Genomic DNA, 22,041 nt, shown 5'->3' on the forward strand with positions numbered 1-22,041 from the left:
GTACTAGATATAGGCTTGGAATGATTAATTTTCATTGCGATCATGATGACATCATGTACGGTGTTCTTGGCAAGCCACGATAATCTGATTTTTGCGATAAATTTTGGTATCAAAAATATACGGTAACCGACTAATAGCGTGTTGAAGACGTTCATTTACGTAGGTTGGTATTTACCGTAGGCCGTCGGTGTTTCTTTCTCACGCGGAACTCACAACCCAAGAATATTCGGCAGATGAAAGTATTATCAAGAGCTAGTCTGGAAACTCGTGTAGTCAACCTGGACGCGGGATGGTGCAATATTTTGCAGAATGACCAAACAATCTGTAAATACTGTAAATGGATATCAACTGTCACATACTGTAATATACTTTTCTGTTTAATTTATGTGGAAGTTAGGGATATATACTCCTAAATTACTCTCTATATGTTGTTCCCATGTTAGGTTTGAGTCAAATATTATACCAAGGAACTTGGCAGCATAAATTCTTTGTAAAGGTATACCAAGGAGGGTGGAATATGTGAAGTAGCCCTATTCACAGGGTTTGTTATGATTATGTACTTAGTTTTACCAATATTTATGGTCAGTTTGTTCAAAATGAATCACTTTTGCAGAGTTTTAGTATCCTCTTGCATGAGTTGAGTAAGACTAGAAGCAGAATTACTTTTATAGAAAAGGTGGGTGTCATCTGTGAATAAACTGATGACACCATTCATTGGACAAAGACTAATATCATTTACATAAATCAAGAAAAGGAGTGGACCTAGGACTGATCCTTGGAGCACACCAGCAGTGATATTATTCTTTTGACTTTTAATTTGATCTAGCATACATACCGACTGTGGTCGGAGAGGTAACGTTTGAAGAATACAAGTGCTATTCCTCAAATAACATATTTCTCAAATTTAACAAGTAATATTGTAAGTCAACAGCATCAAATGCTTTTTTAAGATCAATGAATAGACCTCGTGAAATATATAGCCTTTATCAAGCACTTCTTGCAATTTAACAACAATATTGAAAACTGCTGCCAGAGTTCCATGTTCTTTCTAAACCTATATTGCTGGGATTAAAGTCTTTGTTTTGAAAATAGTTTAACAATTAGGTTTTGACTAGCATTTCAAGAATTCTGATATGGCTGGAAGAATTGAAATTGGTCTATAATTAACTAGGAGTCCGACTCGTTGGCTGAACGGTCAGCGGACTGGCCTTCGGTTCAGAGGGTCCCGGGTTCGATTCCCGGCCGGGTCGGGGATTTTAACTTTAATTGGTTAATTCCAATGGCACGGGGGCTGGGTGTATGTTCTGTCTTCATCATAATTTCATCCTCATCACGACGCGCAGGTCATCTACGGGTGTCGAATAGAAAGACCTGCACCTGGCGAGCCGAACTTGTCTTCGGACACTCCCAGCACTAAAAGCCATACGCCATTTCATTTTTTATTAACTAGGAACTTCTGGATAGGTACCAGTTTTGAATATTGGAATTACTTGTGCAGACTTTAGTTTGCTTGGTACAATTCCTGAGCTAAAACGCAGATGTTTAAAATCTCACAGATGTGGAGCTACATTCAGATAACATTCCTTTAACAAAGTAGATGATATACCATCCTCTGCTGTACTAACATTACCTCTCAGTTGTTGAATACATTTTATGAATTCATTACGGCATGACATGAAAAAATTCTCCGTACTGGTGGTAATTCCATCCGTGCTGAACCAACTGTAGTATTAGCTGATGAAAGTTCTTTAGGTAACTTATGACCTACACCTGTGAAGTATGTATTGAAAAGGTTACTAATCAGTTCAAGTGACGGAAGTGTTCCAGTGTCTAATTTGAGAGTTATATTTTGATTGGATTTCTGATCAAAGCTGTTGTTTATTAGGAACTTATATGTTTCCATGTGGTTTTAGGTCTGTTGCATGTTTCTAGGAATAAGCGTGAGTAGAAATATTTCTTAAGATTTCTTCTTAATGCTGTAGAGCAATGTTAAAACATTGCTTGTACTCTTTAATTAAATACTGATTATTTTCATCCTTCTTCTTGATAGACAACAGAACTGATTTTCTATGACATACACTCATTCCCTCACTCCGTAGGCTTCTGAGAGATGTGAAGTTCCCATGCCGATCTCACAATCCACTTCCATCCTTTTCGATCTTGAGCCCGCTCTTCCCAGTTATCAATTTGGAGGGTCCGGCCTACCTTGTGATCTCCTTCTTCCAGGTGCTTCAAGGTTTTCCTGAAGGTATTTTCCCATTAAGAGATCCCTTGTATAGATCTGCTGGTGCTCTGTTATCCTGCATCCTCAGTATATGTCCAGCCCAGCGCAGTCTGTTGGATTTTATCACACCCATTATAGTGTGTTGTTGAGAGAGGGTGTAAATCTCATAATTAGATCTTTTCTGCTTGCTTTGAGAGATAGGATCGAATCATGGGCCAAATGTTTTTCTACAAACTTTTATTCTCAAAGACTTGCAACTGCTGCTGGTCTTTCTTGGTTATTCTCCATGTCTCTTTTATGTGACATAGATTTAAATATTCTGGCATGATCCAGGGTTGTTGACACTCAATTTTATCATGAATTTCCCTACTGTATGTTGCAAATTCAATACCTAGTTTAATGTATGACTCTAGGTCATTATAAACAGTGGCAAAGCATGAACTAAGTATGGAGGTAGACAGAAATGTTTTAAAAACTTTAATCATATTATTTATGGAATTTCATTTTCAGTGAATGCAGATCTGTATTCAATATTATATCAATGACTTTGGAACTAAGACAAACCCTATAACAACCTATAGCCCTATGTGCACTTGTTTTATCTATACAAATATTATAAAGAGGAAAAATTTGTATATTTGTTTGTAACGGATAGACTGAAAAACTACTGAACCGATTTTAAAAATTACTTCATCTATGGAAAACTACATTGCCAGTGAGTAACATGGGCTGTATTTTATTTTCAAGACAATCCGAGGGGGAAGAGGAGATATAAAAATAATAGGCTAATATAGGCGAAATCGAATTTGTCGTACAAGGATGAGACAAAGCTCATTTTAAGCCCCTTGACGTAAAGAATGAAACTCGGTAAGCCCTATGGGCCCGAAAACCATTCTTACAGCAGCGAGATTATCTACAATATATCACAAAAACCTAACATGTTACAGGCATGAAAATTGGTATTTGGAATCTCCTTTAAAAATAAAAGAACACAAATTTTTGTTTTCAGAAATTCCACTTAAGGGCTGAGGGGGAGGGTGAAAAGAAGTGAGGAAGAAGTTGAATTCTTTATATGGAATACATATAACTCAGAAAATGAAGATGTTACAGATGTTAAAACAGGTACTTGGAATCTCCTTTAAAAATAAATGAACACACTGTTTTTGGACAATCCACTTAAGGGTGTGAAATAATAAAAAAAAAATGGGTGAATTTTTTAAATGATCTTATTCTTCTTCTTCTACCGCTTTCCTACACCTGCGAGGTTGCGGGTGCGAACTGTGTTGCACATGTGGATTTGACCCTGTTTTACGGCTGTATTCCCTTCCTGATGCAAACCCTGTGTGTAGGGATGTAATTACTCTTACGTGTTCCTGTTGTGGTTGGTAATATGGTGTTTTGAGTGGACATAAAGAGGAGAGTGTTGGGTCAAACAAAAACAACCTGTCCCCGAGCCACGCGAATAAAATTAGCGACCCAGCCCGGAATTGAATCCAGAACCCTGTGAACTGAAGGCCTCAACGCTGACCACTTAGCCAAGGAGTGAGGCAGTTTTTAAAACGAGTATATCTACAGTATATCTCATAAACTTAATATGTTACAGACATAAAAATTGGTATTTGAAATCCCCTTTAAAAATAAAGGAACACATACTTTTTGTTTTCGGAAAATCAACTTAAGCTGGAGATCGAAAATAAGTGAAGAAGGAGTTGAAGTCTCCTCAAAAACTAAGATGTTACAGACGTGAAAATAGGTATCTGGAATCTTCTTTAGAAATAAAGATACTTTTTTTTCCCCCCTGTTTATCACATGTAGAGTTCCATGTCGCATGTTTCAGATTTAGCTCTGCCAGTAGCCTGGTCATCTTAGCCCCAAAAGGCAATGCCACAACGTGGTTTACAAAGAGTTTCTGGGGTAAATGAAATGCAATTTTTCGGTGAGTTTTTATACTTTAGCGATTTCCAGATCTTAATACAGTACCGAGGAACAGTTAATTTTTATCAACTTACCAAATCCTCGTGAGTGAAGCCATGGGTAACAGCTAGTTTTTAAATACAGACTAAACAGGCAGCGGGAGTTGTCAAATAACAACATACTTTTAGAATTGAAGAATAGCAATATATTTCATTGTTACATAGATTTAAAAAGAGAAATAAGAAATAAATAGATTTTCGTACAAGTCACCTTAAACAGTACTCTTGTAAGCGAATGCAGTCCGCCTGTCCTTCATTTTAGCAAATATATCTATTACTCTCGTCTTGAAGTTAGGCGTCTTGCTAAGATGCCACAGCAGTTCCTTCTCTATAGCTAGAGTTCCCAAGTTAGACAGTCTCTGGTTGGTCAGTGAATTTCTTAAATAGGTTTTAATTCACTTTAATAATAACAATAATAATGGCGTGTGGCCTCTGGAGAGGCCTGGTGCAGGTCTTTCAATTTGACGCCATATAGGCAACCTGCGCATCTGTGATGATGGGGCCCTGCCTATGATGAATTCTAATGATGAAGGTGGCATACACACACCCAGCCCCCGAGCCATTGGAATTAACCAATGAAGGTTTAATAATTAGAGGCGAAGTGTGAGGAGAGACAGGGTAGACAGCGTGTACCCTTAATATTTTGTGAACAAAATATTATCTAGTTGATTCAATTATTTTTTAGAACATTAATTATTTCCTCATTTGTGACATTATTCTATTCCCCGCTTTACTTATTTTCATCTCACTTCGGCAATGCTAGGGCTCGTGTCAGTTACATGAAGCACGTAGACGAAAGTAGACACTGTCCATTCTGTGTATGTTCCCTTTGATTTTCAAAGCTTTCAGATAGAGCAACACTAACGCTATCTGTAGGTGCTGACTGTGGAACTAGGACTTTCCTATAGCGAGATTTCTCCGCCCAGTTTTGTTCTATTACCAGCAGGCAACTGGCAGTACTGTAAATTATGATCACTGACATCTCATAAGATATTATTAACTTGATCACTGATATCTCATAAGATATTATTAACTTGACAGTTGCTGTCATAGTTAATATACATATGCTCAAGAAGTGAGGAAGTATTTGCTGTAATTCTGGAGGGAATTTGTGTTACAGAGATTATAACCACAGCTTAAAATTGATTCAATATAATCTGATATTACTGCATTACTTTCTAGTAGATCTAGACTTAAGTCACCTAGAACAATAGTTCTTTTATGCCCAGTAGTGGCAAATATACTTTCAAGGTAGGGCAAGAAACAAGGTGTATAACTGGTTATTGGATTATATGCAGCAATAAAATGATAATTTCCTCTAATTTAATCTATCTCAAGATTTAGTATACTGTGATCATCTTCTATTTTACTCACAATTTTACCCATCCATGAATTATGTAATTCATCTCCATTGCATCTCCACCTCCCCCCGGTTTTGTCTTACATTGATTGCACACTAGTGATTTTGACTTTCTCCCATGAGCAAAAAATGATTGTTAACTCTTAAGATTGTAAATTTCAGTACCGGTACTGTATTCAGAAAGCCATGAATCAGCTACAACAATCACATCAGTTTTGGGCAGGATAGTTAAAATATCTTCTAATTTTTCCATACTTTCGATACTTCTACTGTTAAGATGTAAAAAGTTGATCTTGTTAGTTGTAGTTGGTGAATGACTTACAAAATCTTCGATGGAGTCCCAGTGATGTTCCATGGATTGGTAGTGGGACCAGAAGCATTAACAAAAAATAAATAAAGTCACTTGTTGGATTTTTTAACAACAAGAAACCAACATGAAACCTGAAAACACACATTTACTAGTTCTTCTCTCTTGATCTTATAGTCTGGTCATATCTTCATTGTTCCTGATAACAATAACTTCAGAGCCTTCATTTTTCCGAAGGCAGGTGTTGCAGTTCCCGTACCACACAAACTTTTAACCCTTCAAGTGATAACTAAAATCCTGTTAAGTGATAAGCGACTTTAATGTCTTTGTACAAGTTTTTTTTAAATCATAAAAAAATACATAATGACAGTAAAATGTATCATATTACATATCTTCTTGTTCAGTATAAACTAGAGAATGTGATTTACATAATTGGGTACATACCTTGATTCCATTTTATTGGAAGTGGTGAATTACAAATCTTCACTTTCGAAAAATACAATGTTTCAAATTTCACTGTACATAGCTTCAAAACTACAAAAAAAAACTGGAAAATATTTGCCGTAAAACTAAAGAACAGAAAGTTATATACAAAGAAACAAAACTATGTACATCTCCTCTTTGGTCATAATTCTTTACTTCGAGTCACTTCTAGGAATGTTTCTTTTCCTACCCTTTACTCTGGGCCTGTAGAAGTGTTTCAACTTGGTAACAAGTAGGATGAATGCCACAATTACACTTAGGGCATCAGAAGTTGCTTTGCTCTCTTTTTATGGCAGGATCTTCCGAACAAACTATGTGTAATCTTTCATTTCACTCAGGTAAATGTTGAAGACATTGTTCATCTTGCTGGCTGAGTCTTGGATGTTCAGGCTGAACTCCATCTGCTAAATTTAGTACAATGCAGTCCAAAAAACTCATCTCAGTCTATAGGCTTATCTATATTCTTAGAATACAAAACAAAACCCCATGGTACTACAGCCTTTGAAGGGTCTTGGCGTACCAAGTGACCGCTTCTCAGCCCGAAGGTCTGCAGATTGCGAGGTGTCATGGGGTCAGCACAACAAATCCTCTCAGCCGTTATTCTTGGCTTTCTAGACTGGGAATTTTACAGCAGACACCTACGGTTTCAATGATAGAAGTTGCTGGACTACGAAAATATACTCCACTTCACTTGTCATGTGTTTGACTCTACTGCCATCTGTTCAGGTAATGTAGAACCACCAATATATCACGGGGACTACATTGTGCTATCATCTTCTGGATGTGAAAGGAGTTCACCCTGTATTCTGGATTACAAGCTGCCGATAAATTCTTTTAACATTTTCTCCAAGGTGGGCCAAAGTAACACCCCAAGGGACAAAGTAACCCATGTTTACGGTACTGGATAAACCATTCTTGCAACTGAAGTATGCAGATAAATTGCTGACAGTTAAAAATGGTAAGCCTACCCCGCATCGTCCCCATCATCAACCTCCTCGTACTCTCAATTTCCCTGGCTTGGGGACTGGGTGTTTATGACATCTTCACAATTAATTTCATTATTATTATTATGTGACCACCATGCCTTTCCAGAAGTCATTTATTATTATAATTATTGTTGTTGCTGTTGTTGTTGTTCCGGCTTTTCTGTGGCTCACAGAGGTGTAAGAAGCATGAGGTTGAATGGGTAGACAAGGAATTAACTAGAGCATAACTTAACACAACATGTTTTGAAATTTTATTTCTTTCCTTTGTTCTCTACTTTAAAATTGATAAAAGAAAATCTAAAAGAATAATAATATTTATGATCTCATCAGCTCTAGAAATCAGGACTTAATTCCAAAAATCAGGTACAAAATTTACAATATTTAGCAGTTTGGTTGATTTACATACAAAAGAGTATTATTGCTCTCGACAGGTACAATCAGGGCCGGATTAAGGTGGGGGGCTAAAGGGACTGCAGCTCCGGGCCCTGAGTGCCAAGGGCCCTTGGCCAAACCTAAAATTGTATATAAAGGCCTGCTGCTCCACCTCCGTGCATATACACTGACTGACAGAGCAATTGCAACACCAAGAAGGAGTGGTCAGAACTTTATGCCAATTGCAGGGTAGACTGACGTCACTGAGGTATGCTCATGATGTGAAATGCGCCGCTGTGCTGCGCACGTAGCGAACGATAAATGGGACACGGCGTTGGCGAATGGCCCACTTCGTACCGTGATTTCTCAGCCGACAGTCATTGTAGAACGTGTTGTCGTGTGCCACAGGACACGTGTATAGCTAAGAATGCCAGGCCGCCGTCAACGGAGGCATTTCCAGCAGACAGACGACTTTACGAGGGGTATGGTGATCGGGCTGAGAAGGGCAGGTTGGTCGCTTCGTCAAATCGCAGCCGATACCCATAGGGATGTGTCCACGGTGCAGCGCCTGTGGCGAAGATGGTTGGCGCAGGGACATGTGGCACGTGCGAGGGGTCCAGGCGCAGCCCGAGTGACGTCAGCGCGCGAGGATCGGCGCATCCGCCGCCAAGCGGTGGCAGCCCCGCACGCCACGTCAACCGCCATTCTTCAGCATGTGCAAGACATCCTGGCTGTTCCAGTATCGACCAGAACAATTTCCCGTCGATTGGTTGAAGGAGGCCTGCACTCCCGGCGTCCTCTCAGAAGACTACCATTGACTCCACAGCATAGACGTGCACGCCTGGCATGGTGCCGGGCTAGAGCGACTTGGATGAGGGAATGGCGGAACGTCGTGTTCTCCGATGAGTCACGCTTCTGTTCTGTCAGTGATAGTCACCGCAGACGAGTGTGGCGTCGGCGTGGAGAAAGGTCAAATCCGGCAGTAACTGTGGAGCGCCCTACCGCTAGACAACGCGGCATCATGGTTTGGGGCGCTATTGCGTATGATTCCACGTCACCTCTAGTGCGTATTCAAGGCACGTTAAATGCCCACCGCTACGTGCAGCATGTGCTGCGGCCGGTGGCACTCCCGTACCTTCAGGGGCTGCCCAATGCTCTGTTTCAGCAGGATAATGCCCGCCCACACACTGCTCGCATCTCCCAACAGGCTCTACGAGGTGTACAGATGCTTCCGTGGCCAGCGTATTCTCCGGATCTCTCACCAATCGAACACGTGTGGGATCTCATTGGACGCCGTTTGCAAACTCTGCCCCAGCCTCGTACGGACTACCAACTGTGGCAAATGGTTGACAGAGAATGGAGAATCATCCCTCAGGACACCATCCGCACTCTTATTGACTCTGTACCTCGACGTGTTTCTGCGTGCATCGCCGCTTGCGGTGCTCCTACATCCTACTGAGTCGATGCCGTGCGCATTGTGTAACCTGCATATCGGTTTGAAGTAAACATCAATTATTCGTCCGTGCCGTCTCTGTTTTTTCCCCAACTTTCATCCCTTTCGAACCACTCCTTCTTGGTGTTGCATTTGCTCTGTCAGTCAGTGTATATGTATATTTACGCTTGCAAAATATCGAACATGCACCCTTCCTTCCTTCCTTCCTTCCTTCCTTCCTTCCTTCCTTCCTTCCTTCCTTCCTATCAGCTGTCCGCGTTAGTATGTCATCACTGCTAGAATCAATTACCATCCGGAGACACGAATCCTCGCTACTTACGCACTGTAATTATTGTAAAAGTTATTGTTGACGAAAATTTAAATCTGGCAGCTTGTGAGTATGGGCAGATGGGGAAGGGGAAGAGGTCTAAGAAGTGAGCGGGAGGGGACAGGGGAAGCACAGTGGAATGCGCATGCTATACTATATCTTTGCATCAGGAAGAGAACTTCCAGTTCACCTCTGATTATTGAATCATTCATAAGTTACAACTGTAATGTTCTTGTAAAATGGACAGAAAATATCCTAGTGGTGCCAAAAAAGTAAATTAAAAGAACAACATTTGAAAGGAATTGAAAAGTTGCCAAAAATATCAACATTTTCTGACAGGAAGTCTACAAGTGCATCGACGAATGAAGAGACTGTTACTGGTGAATTGGAATCTTCTACAGGTAAGTGAATAGTGTACATATCTAAGTCTGCAGTTTTAAGAGAGATTAGGTCTTTACGGAATTGGAAAACATGAACATTAGGAAGATGGTTTTAGGAGCAATGAAAGGGAATCCTAATGTGTATTTTAAACTTCAGTCACATTGTATGGAATACTCTGAGTCGTAAATAATAAATTGCCGATCTCGTTGGTGTAGTGGTAGCAATAATGACTGTCACCCCCGAAGACCCAGATACCTTCCCTGGCACTGCCTGTGGGGGGGGTGGCCTTGGTTACGAAGAAGGGGCTCCACATTCTTAAATAACCCAGGGCCCCCAAACACCTTAATCCGGCACTGGGTACAATATGTTACAAAGAGCATGTTTTGCCCTTGGAAGGTACACTTGTAGGAGTCTGCACTCCACTATATCATAGTCCAGCCTCGCAGAGGCATCAATTTCTAATTGTGCACTTACACCCTATTGGTTGTCCTTAACCCGCCATCGGTATCGTTGTCCGCACTTACGAGAGAGGTAGCGTGTATAAGGGCTCCCTAACATCGACTTGGTATATGATTTTAGTTCTTATACGGGCTCTTCTCGGCATTTTGAATAAATTATACTAGTATTTTTTTTTATTTAGTATATATATTTTTATATATATTTATATATATACATATTTGTATATATCCACAATTGTTTATTACCTAAATATTTGCTACTACAGTTTCGACTCGTACACTGTTTTCGTTCTTTTAGAAGGTAATTATAATTTGTTTTAACAGACTGGTTTTATGTTAACCATTTATATAAATTTACATAACTATTACTAAATATTATGAAAAGTAACAAAAATCCTTGGAATTACAAATACATATTAGAGTACAAAACAAATGTTAACATGATTTGTAAACCTCATTATTTTGTATCATTTTCCTGTTCACTTCCTTCTTTCAACTTCTTGCGAAAAACATTCACTGCATACTACTTTTGTTAGTCCCGTGTGCTCTTTGGACATTGAGCGTTTGCACGCATCACAGCGAGCTGACGTAAATCGGTTTTTTCGAACTGGGAGTAGGCACATCTTGGTTTCCACCCGGGAACGTCTGAAAATATATACAGTAAACACCATAGCTTTTTTGGGAATGATTATAAACAATTTTCACAAAGTGTTCAATTAGATACTTGTAAGAATGGAGAAGTGAGAACTGTTAGCAATACTTACCTGGGGCTGCTGGTGTCACATTTCTGACGGGAAGTTCTTGTCCAAAGATATTTTTGATGGAATTTCTGAGACCAATTGACAGAACATCGACTAAAGCACGTCTCAACAGATGTGGCTTTGCGATTTCCAGGGCAAAATTCTTCAATCCAGCTCAAAATAAGAGATTTACTAGGCCTATTAGCCATTATAATTTCAGTGTGATACTATTTACTAAAACATTACACCAGCACGGAACGCGCAAAAACTGTGACGCCAAAGGTATCGAGGCTAGAATGCTCCTAACACTGCCTGTGACGCGATCGGTATCGTAGCGAGGCGCGGACTAACACGCCAGACAGAACGCACTTCCCCCACTCCTCCACGTGACACGTGTGCGTGAATCATCGCGTAACGAAGGAAAACATGTGACTCATAAACTCATTTGAGAATACCTGGAGTTTGAAAAGTTTGAGTCTTAAACCACAAAACTTTTCTTAATAAGGAATGTTTTTGTTAGGGGCTACCTAACAACGATACCGATGGCGGGTTAATTAAAGTATTTACACAAAGTAGCCCCAAGGTGGGCTTATTTAATGCTCAACAGTGTATAACTTTCTGTTCCTCAAGGGAACTTCAAACCAGAACCAATTCTATGCACCACAATAAATTTACAGGGGCATAATTGCCCATACTAAATGGCCTTAATGACAAAAGAAAGGTTTGTTGTAACAGACCATAACCAAAATGCAAGGAGGCGAAACACTTGCACTTCTTCTAACAAAGCAAAGCAAAAGCAAAGTCATCTCTGTACAGGCCATGAAGGCCCTTGGAGGGGTGGAAGTTAAAGGCTTCCACTATCCGTAACTTCGGCACTTGATGATGTAAAGTGGTTATTTCTACGCTCGGCTGCATTTGCCCCCAGGAATTAACCTGGTACTCATTTTTGGTGTAGGCTGAGTGAACCTCAGGGCCTTGTGCACCTCCAGAAGTGGAAATCTCATTTCTTAAAGGTTACGACTTCCTGACGGGGATTCGAACCCACGTCCTCCCGGGCGAACCGAGCACGCCTTTACCGCCTCGGCCAGGCAGCCCCTCTGTACTCCTTCTAGAAATACTAAAAATCCTAAGTGGGCTTATGGCCCAATGATACAGAGGCTAAGCCTATTATACAGCGGGGTGACTAAGTAAGAAATATTAAATACCAAATAAGTATTAAGAATTTTAGAGGTTGTGAAAACTAGTCATCCCATGCCAAGTTGAATGGCAACCAACCGAGGGTAATCACTCTTTGTTTCCATACATTACACATTTCCCAGTAGGGAATAGAACAGAGTCCTCAGACTTGCCGAAAATTCTACATTTAAACCACAAAATTTGGAAATTCGGTTGAAACCTTCCCCTCAAGCTATCCACGGGAACTATCACATGTTTATGAAAAATTTTGCCATTATTTTAAGTTGCTGGACCTTCCGAACGCCGCCCGCAGCCCTGCCTCCCTTAGGAAACGCCGCATTCAAATAACTGGAGCAATGAAGACAATGAAGCAGCCACAATTCTCAGCGGTGCCGGGAGATCCCGGTACCATTGAGGAATTTTAGCCCTTCGACTCGGTTAGGGCCTTGAGTGCTTTTTCCTTATATTTCTATCTAGTACTGCATTTCTGTTGTGTAGTTTGTGGAACTGTGAAATTTAAATGTGGTCTGCACCCCTTAATGGGGTGGGGTTAGAGGGTCAGCTCCTTAGTTCTTCGATACCGAAGACCTACGGTATCATAGTTTCCTACGTTTCTGATCAGCGCTCTCAGCGAGCGCGTCGTAAAACTTCACAGCCGTGTTGCGTATCCTGCTATGAATGGTGGGGAGCTGGTACCTCTCATGCAGGTCGTCATTGGTTTCGTACCATCGCGCACCCGTCAAACGGCGCAGCGCACGATTCTGTATGCGCTGTACTTTTAACAGGTGCGACTTGGCTGCAGTGCCCCAAATAGGGCTGGCATACTCAAGTATCGGTCGTATAGTCGATTTGTAGAGCAGGAGTCGGTTTTCTATTGTTAGCCCATTGTCGGCTCTAATCATCGGGAATAATTTAAAGAGGCGCACATTTGCCTGCGCAGTAATGTCAGAAATATGATCTCCGAACGTTAATCCTTTGTCTAAGGTGACACCTAGATACTTAGTTTTCTTAGTCCAGCTGATTGGTTGGCCGAAAAGTATCAGGGGCTCGGTGTTGGGGGTGGGGGGCGGCGTTTAGTGAATAGCGTGGCGCTACTCTTGTCAGTATTAATTTTAACTCTCCGCTTCTCTAGCAAGGTCTCGAGAGTGGAGAGCGCGTCTTGAAGGTAATCTTTCAACTTAGGTGCCTGCCATGAGACAGAGGATATCGCCGTGTCATCCGCGTATAACTGTAATTGCGCATGTGTCGGTTTTGGCATGTCTGACATGAAGAGGTTGAAAATTGTCGGCGAGATCACACTGCCCTGTGGTACCCCAGCCTCTATAGGCCGCGGGTCCGACAGAGCAGGGCCAACCTGCACCTGAAATTTTCTGTCAGCTAAGTAGCTCGTCAGTAACTGTAGTACGTATGGGGGGAAACCTAAGGTCCTTAATTTAAAAATCAGTCCTTGGTGCTAAACTTTATCGAACGCACGCGCAATATCGAGGAAACAGACTCCTGTGTGTCTACGGTCATTGTAGTTCTTGGTAATTGCCTCAGTAAGGTGCATCAATTGATGGCAGGTGAAATGTCCTCGCCTAAATCCGAACTGTTCGTCGTTGATTAAGTTGCGGTCGTCTATAATTACATTATGTCGGGTAAGGAATAGAGTCTCAAAAAGCTTGGAAATGATGCTAAGAAGGGATATCGGGCGGTAGTTCTGTGGGAACGTTTTGTCTTTTAAGGGTTTGGGGATCATGATTACTTTAGCAATTTTCCAGCAGGCCGGGAAGTGGCCAAACCGGAAAATTGCATTAAAAAGTTTAGTCAGGCATGTCAGGGCCTTTCTCGGAAGGTTTCTGAGAAAGGCCGCTGACACGCTGTCAAGGACAATGAATGAGCGCCCAGCTTTTATAGTATTTGTGAGGCGAAGCTTCCAGAATTCTCTACTGATAGGCTGGATTCCTGCACACACCCCCAGTTTTAATTGGCTAGAGAAAATATTTACAAAATTCTGATAGGTTGATTGCTATTGAAGAAGGAACCAGCAGAAGTGTTGACAACTTTGATACATGAACAAAACAATCTTCGAAACCGAAGGTTTGGCATCTGTAACAATAAACTTTCCTTTAAGAATTAATTATCGTTGATCCCACCAGAGGGGGCACTTAAACCGAAGAGAGAGACATCTAACAGTTGTAAATCAAAGTATCTTGTAATAGATCACTTCAAGTTAGATTACATAGATGGCCTTATAGAAGGTGCGCAGTTTAATTGGCCGGAGAAGGTGTACCCCCGGTACAGTTATTATTATTATTATTATTATTATTATTATTATTATTATTATTATTATTATTATTATTATTATTGTAAATGGCCGGGTTGAATGGCTCAGACGGTTGAAGCACTGGCCTTCTGACCCCAACGTGGAAGGTTCGAACCTGGCTCAATCCGGTGGTATTTGAAAGTGCTGAAATATGTCAGCCTCGTGTCGGTAGATTTACTGTAACGTAAAAGAACTCCTGCGGGACTAAATTCCGGCACCTCAGCGTCTCCGAAAACCGTAAAAGTAGTTAGTGGTACGGAAAGCAAATACCATTATTATTAAAAGTAAAATGTAAATGTTTACAGCATTACCAAAGGTCGCACCTGTTGTTCACTGGTTTATTATCTTCCTCGGTAGATCAGCGGTAGTGTCCGACCAATGATAACGGGTTCGATTCCAAACAATCGTGCCTTCCTCATCGTATAGATCTATACTTCTTGACCTCATACTTCTGACTTAATTTTATAGATAACCGAGTGCTGGTATTTCATTCCCGTCTACTTCTACATCATTGCAGGAAGACACCAAGGCTGCTGTTATGGGAGTAATATAGTTTTCTTTTTGTAGGTAGATACAGTAAAATGAAATACAATCTTTTAGGGTTAGTGTTGTCTTTTGTTGTTTGGAATCGAACCTGTGATCATGGGTCGGACACCACCACCGATCTACCGAGGAAGCTAATAAACCAGTGAACGTCGAGTACGACCGCAGGTAATGCTGTAAAATTGTACATTTTAATTTTATTAAGATAATAATAATAATAATAATAATAATAATAATAATAATAATAATAATAATAATAATAATAATAATAATATAGCCTCTGGAAAGGCTTGGTGGTGACCCAATAACGATGAAATAAATGACGAAGACGTCATAAACACCCTATCCCCAAGTCAGGGGAATTTTTGCTAGTGGCTTTACGTCGCACCGAGACAGATAGGTCTAATGGCGACGATTGGATAGGAAAGGCCTAGGAATTGCAAGGAAGCAACCGTGGCCTTAATTAAGGTACAGCCCCAGCATTTTCCTGGTGTGAAAATGGGAAACCACTGAAAAGCACGGGATTCGAACCCACTATCTCCCGGATGCAAGCTCACAGCCGCGGGCCCCTAACCGCCCGGCCAACTCCCCCGGTCAGGGGAATTAAGAGTAGGTCTACAAGGAGGTTGATCCCAAGAATTGACCCGGGGCCATCAAACCAAAGGCAAGCATTCTATCCATTTACCCGCAAAGCCGGGCTTAAATTTGCTAAACGCTATGCTGCAAATTCCACTGATCAGGCGATGAGTATTGGCAGTGGCAGAGGCCTGGGCAGTAGCTTGTAAAACAGCCTTGGCAATACAGTAGGCTACTCCAGTGGCTCAAAGCGCTGAAGACTTGACGTTCACTAAATCAGCTATCGAAAAGGTGGCATGAGGATGTAATCTAAGTCTAGCGATAGCCGACGTTTTGATCCCAGCATACGCCACTGATTACCGGTAGTACAATGTGTGAGTGAAGTTTAGAATACGTGCTGTTATTTACAGTAGTGCAAGGAGGTAGTAAAATTAGTAAAAGCAGGAATAACTGCGCTGTTGCAGAGTGTAAAAATATGACCTATAGAACCTAGAATTTAATTTATCACGACTTTCCAAATATTATATATATATATATATATATATATATATATATATATATATATATATATATATATATATATTATTAAGGGGTTAAATGGATGTTATGGTGCCAAAGAGCTGAAAAAATCTACCCTAGTGCTGCTATAATTTGTTCCGCACATGTCCTCCCTCATAACTATGAACGGGACTTAAAAAACGAACTGTTGGGCTTGTCATTAAAAAAAGGAACTTGAAGGCAGATGCTGTACTTTCCCAAAATATTCCTAACTGGCATGGATATGACATCGATGCTACAAGTACAAGAAATGATGATCAGTTGACAACTTTTTCCCCATTAGTGGTATTAAAATAATTACTATGGTGATATTCTGAATAGAAAAAGAACTGAAATTATTGTGAATAGGTTGTTCTTGTTACTATATTTCCTTCTCTCTATGATTTTCTACTTGTACACAGAAATTATTGCTTTAGGTTCTACAGAACTTCACCGGTCAACGACTACTGACACGATTCTCGAGGTGGCTGACAATACCAAAGAAGAAAACAATCGGCTGAAAACAGAAATACAGTATACGAGTAGATGGTCGTGTGTTACGATTCATCTAATGACGTGATTTTAGGTTCAAATAATTCCCTGAAATTCACAACAAAATAATATTGCTGTATGTGAGAACAAAAAAATTCATTAGGATTAGACGAACCAGAAGAGATATATGGACATTTTGCGAATGAATGCTGTGAGGAAGAATCTTCTCTGGGTAGCATTATCAACCTTTAAGACGAGTCCAATGTCCAATAGAACATAAGTTTAGATGTGTAACAAAATATTCTTAAATTATTGGAATTTTCTCTGGGGAGCATTATCATCCTTTAAGACGAGTTAATATCTAATCTCTAAAAGAACATAAGTCTAGATATGTAACATTAAAAAAAAAATACCGGTATTGCATTTCCTGTAACCTACATGTCATATAGGGCCTAACTCGTATTTTTCTATCTTTTGAAGCTGCGATAATTAACTGCAATAATTTGGCTACTAATTGTCCTTTATGTTAAGTTGAAAAGTGTTTAATTTAGTGTTTACCTCATTTATATCCTTAGTAGTTTGAGTATTTCGTTCATAAAATTATATTTTTCTCAATTTCGCAATCGCCGCTGTGAGTGTATGTGTATCATTACAGCCACCGATTTGAGGAGCTTTTTCATATTAATTTTAAATGATAAATGTTATGTCCTCTAAAGGCGCATAACTAAGTGGAGTGTAAAACTATCTAACAACATTAAAACATTCAGCTAACTGTACCCTTTAACACATAATGCATTGAATCTGGCGGTAGTACTGTCCTCAAGGTGACGTCCCGCGCACCAGCCAATGGCAGCGCAGCTCCGGAATAGCCAACCTGTTTTTAGTGTATTCTAGTTACATTGTGAAACACTAACCAATCAAGTAGGACAACAATAAAACAATACAACACTAGAACACTGCCATATATTACGTGCAGCAGTCGCGCGGTGTGGCGCTTCGAGCGAATGACGCTAAGATTTGTTTAGACAGAAAAAAAAAAAAAAAAAAAAAAAAACCTATTCGATCATTCAGCTGATTCAGCTAGATGGATGGATCGAAATAGCCAATGAACTGAACTATGTCGTTGATAACGACTTTATCATTACACAAAGGCATAAATGAGCGGTTATGAGTCGTTAGATATCACTTGGAGGGTTAATTTAATGTGTATTGTTTTGTAGTCCTGGACGTGAATGGTCAGCTTATTTGTAAGACAGGTGCCGATTGTGGATTAGTAAATGTCATATAGCCTACGTCCATTGAAATATTCGAGCCGCTGTTTCGATCACACGCTAAGGGCCTCAAAACTCGCCAATTGGTTCTCAGTTGTCAAACCTTTTCCCGGAGGGGGAGGGGGGACAGAAAACCCTTGGAATCCCCACTGTTCTGGGGGCTGTTTCACCCCCCCCCCCCCCCCCGCCGTATACACCGTTCTACGCCAGGTAAATGTATCAGTACACCACTGATAGGTGGTTTCACTGGCTTTAATGCTTTAGTGTACTGTACTTACATTTGTTGGGGCGGCCGGTAGGCACGCCGTAGACGGTGCCCAGCAGAAGCAGGACGCTCAGCACATTCAACAACATGTTCATGGTGCAACTCAACTGAGTTGACTCTGAGAACGCCATCTTTATAGTCTTGTAAGCTATCCAGCAGCATGTCAAGAGTTATCAGCTGAGGGACACACCCCGTGACCCCTGGCACTTCCACGAATTATCAGGCGATAGCTAACATTTTCTGGTTGTTTTATCTTTATTAGAGCTGGGGCTGTACCTTAATAAGACCAAAGCTGCTACCTTCCCAATCAGTAGCGGCGATTAAGGGGGGCAAAGGTGGGGGGGGGGGGGTACACTTTTTGGAGAAAATATTACATTTTTATTTCATTTTAGCCGGCTGAAACTTGGAATTATAGGAATTATTTAAATTTAATTATTAAATTATTTAATTATTAAATTTAATTTAAATTAAATTAAATTTAATTATTTAAAAAGCAATTTGTACAAGCCCTGTTGTCTTATCAGCTATTTCTTTCCTTAATTTTCTTTAATTATTATCAAAATTATTACTGGAAATACGCACAAAATACCGTTCGTCCCTGCTAACCGATTTCGATAGCGCCACTGCGAGTAGTGGAGACTTTGCATACGGTATCTTGTGAGCAAGGGTAATAGTTTTTTTTTTTTTTTTTTGCTAAGGACATGCATACTGAAGTATGATTCACTTGCTTGCCGCACGCATTCGTCATTTTGGTACTCTGTTTAGTGTCTATTAGTTTTTTACTGTATAATCAAATACTAAATGAATTTTAATATTATAATCACACTGTACTTTTTTTAATTGTAACACATGTGTAATGTTGTTCCTTTCTTGAAGGTTTTATTGTATAGTATTGAATCAAAATCTCTAATATTACCGCTCTTAAATTGGTAAACTGTCAACGTTTACCTCTCTGTCGAAATACTCTCAAGAGACCATCAAATTCTTTTCTTACTTCAGTTTAGATTTATATTTAAAAAAACGTCCGCTATATCCCACAAATCCGGATTCTGTTTGTTGTCTGCATATTTTTGCCCCCGCACTTGTAATTTCCAATCGCCCTTTTATAGCCCTTTATAGCCCTTTCCCATCCTTCCATCACCGCTTCAATGTCTTAATGCAACGTTAAACAACTTAAAAAAATATTAGAGGAATAACACCTTTCTACCACACCCATCACTACCTTACAAAGTTACCTCTGTTGATCCGTGGTAGAGGGTCGGCTTCCGCATCCCAAGATCGCGGGTTCAAACCCGGCAGAGGTAGTCGGATTTTTGAAGAGCGGAAGAAAAAACCCTCCATTCGATACCCGATGTCGTACGATTTCGGCATGGAAAAGATCTTTGGTAACACATTTGGTGTTCATCCGACAAAATTAATTAAAACTCATCCTTAGCCTCCCAAGAGAGATTTGGTTTACTCTGCCATCTAGTGGGCCTAGAGTAAAACGGAACGTCGACATTTACAAGCAGACAGCCAGATGTTGTCAAATTAAAATGCTTGCACACGGTAACTGAGGCTATGTGATTATTATTATTATTATTATTATTATTATTATTATTATTATTATTATTATTATTATTATTATTATTATTATTATTATTATTATTATTATTATTATTATTATTATTATTATAGTCGTGGAACACAGAGGCGTAAGAAGGCGCCGGGGTGAATGGACGGACAAGAAAATGACCAGAGCATAAGTTAAAGCACTAAATTTTGAAATTGTATTTCTTTCCTTTTTTATATTAAAAGTTGGTATATAGAAGATTTGGAACAAATAACAGTTAAATAGAAATGAGCTCGACAGCTCTCATAACAACAGCGGATTATAAGTCCAAAAGTCAGGTACAAGAACTAGAGAAAATTATCCATACGATAATCTACAAGGGATGAACTTTATAGCTCTGAACAGGTACACTATTTTAGAAGAGCATGTTTGCCCCACTCACATCGTCTAGGAGTTTGAGCTCCAAAGGTAAATATTGTCCAGCTCTTCACACTGGCCTACTCAGTAGCCGAGCTACAGAAAGAAGCCCGGCGACCGACCTTGCAGTAGCTCACTCCCGCTACCGGTCGCCGAGGCAGATTCCGCAACCCCGTCTGGCGACAGCTGGTGAACCATTGTTTTGTATTGGAGTCTTCACACTAGGCGACTGTGTAGCCCAGCTACTCGTCCTCTTTGCGTTCCATTCAAAACACCCTTTAGTGTCATTGTGCATTTCAAGTTCCTTCCTGTTGCGTATTCCGTTTCAGAATGTTATAAACTGTACTAGATACATATAGGCTATTACATTAGTGTTGGGTACTGAATGCATGATTCGAAGCAGTGTATCGATTCATTCAAGTGTCCGAGTGAATCGATTCACAGGAACGGCGAGCTCACGGCACACGATTCAGCTTACTCCCAGCGGACAGTGTTGAGTGGCGCACTCACTGGACGTTGACGGGGAGCCGAGCTTCCTCTGCAGCGAGGCAGTGAATCATGGCACATCGAAAGAATCGTGAACGAGCGCGGCTCAGTGAGACACATGATACACACGGCTCCTTATCGGCTCACTGGACACGCGGAGAGCTGAGCTTCCGCTGCAGCGAGACATACAGTGAGCCATGGCACACAGAAAGAATCGTGAACGAGCCGGCTCAGTGAGACACAAGATACGCATGGCTCCTTATCGGCTCACTGCAGCGAGACATACAGTGAGCCATGCTACACTGAAAGAATCGTATGCTATAATGGACTCTCGAGCTCAGCTCATTTGAAAATAATACCCATTTGCATTCACTGTCCTCTTCTTACAGGGAGGTTTAAATAATAGATGGATTTATTTGCAGTGTTAAAAACGTAGTCACAACATAATTCTGAAGTAGCTAGTAAGTAGGTAGGCTATTTATCAGTTTAATGAATCTTAGTATTATAACTTAGTTGACATTTGACAATTAAACTCGACTCTAACCTGCCCTATGACTATGAGTCATGCTCATGACCACTCAAAAGTACCTGTTTTATATTGGGAAGAACGGCTCAGTATTTTCTCAGTTCATATGTCACATCGTTGCACAAGACTTCAATCATGTGTGGACAGACGCAATAACAGTATGTTGAATCAGAAGACCAGCGGGCTACTGTACATCTCGGGTAGCCTATACAAAATATGACGATTTTAAAAAATCTTCAGCTGATAGAAAAATACATATTTTCAAAAATGACTGAGCGAGTTGTCGTGTGGTTAATATCGCTTGGCCATGCGCTTGCATTCGGGGGATGGTGGGTTCGAATCCCACCGTCGGCAGCCGTTAAGATGGTTTTCCGTAGTTTCCCCATTTTCACACCAGGAAATGCTGGGACTGTACCTTAATTCAGGCCATGGCTGCTACCTTCCTTATCCTAACCTTTCCCACCCTGTGTCGCCGGAAACCTTCGATGTATTAGAATAACTAGCATTTTTCCGAAGAAAGGAGTTCATAGTATGAAGACCAGATGGCAGCTGCGAGCACTGAATGCTGTTGCTGCTGTCTTACCAGCACATACTACACAGATGCAGTAGGAGCGGTGACCAATGAGCCGTGAATCGGATCACTGTATCGATTCAGTAACGTGAACGGAATCAAATGAATCGATTCAGTAAAATGAATCGAATGTCCCATCACTATATTACATTCAGTATGAATGATTTAATTATATAAACTGAGCAGCGTCCATCTGGACTTTAACTGTGACGAATAGGCTATATTAAGGAAGCTGAGAAGTGAAATACATGATACGAAGTAATGGCACAGTTTTTCAGCG

The 22,041-nt window shown here is 40.5% G+C and overlaps 1 protein-coding gene across 1 annotated transcript in view; it reads right to left on the reverse strand.

Annotated features, from left to right (window-relative positions):
* The window catches only part of LOC136857342 (transferrin), a 111,820-nt gene extending 93,509 nt beyond the window's left edge, over positions 1-18,311 (reverse strand). Inside the window, exon 1 of the mRNA XM_067135949.2 lies at positions 18,223-18,311. Coding sequence (XP_066992050.2) covers positions 18,223-18,304 — 82 coding nt within the window. The 5' untranslated portion in view covers positions 18,305-18,311. The remainder of the gene's footprint in view (positions 1-18,222) is intronic.
* Between the last annotated feature and the right edge of the window lie 3,730 nt (positions 18,312-22,041).

The sequence above is a fragment of the Anabrus simplex genome, chromosome 1, assembly GCF_040414725.1.
Source record: "Anabrus simplex isolate iqAnaSimp1 chromosome 1, ASM4041472v1, whole genome shotgun sequence".
In the NCBI taxonomy this organism is placed as follows: domain Eukaryota; kingdom Metazoa; phylum Arthropoda; class Insecta; order Orthoptera; family Tettigoniidae; genus Anabrus; species Anabrus simplex.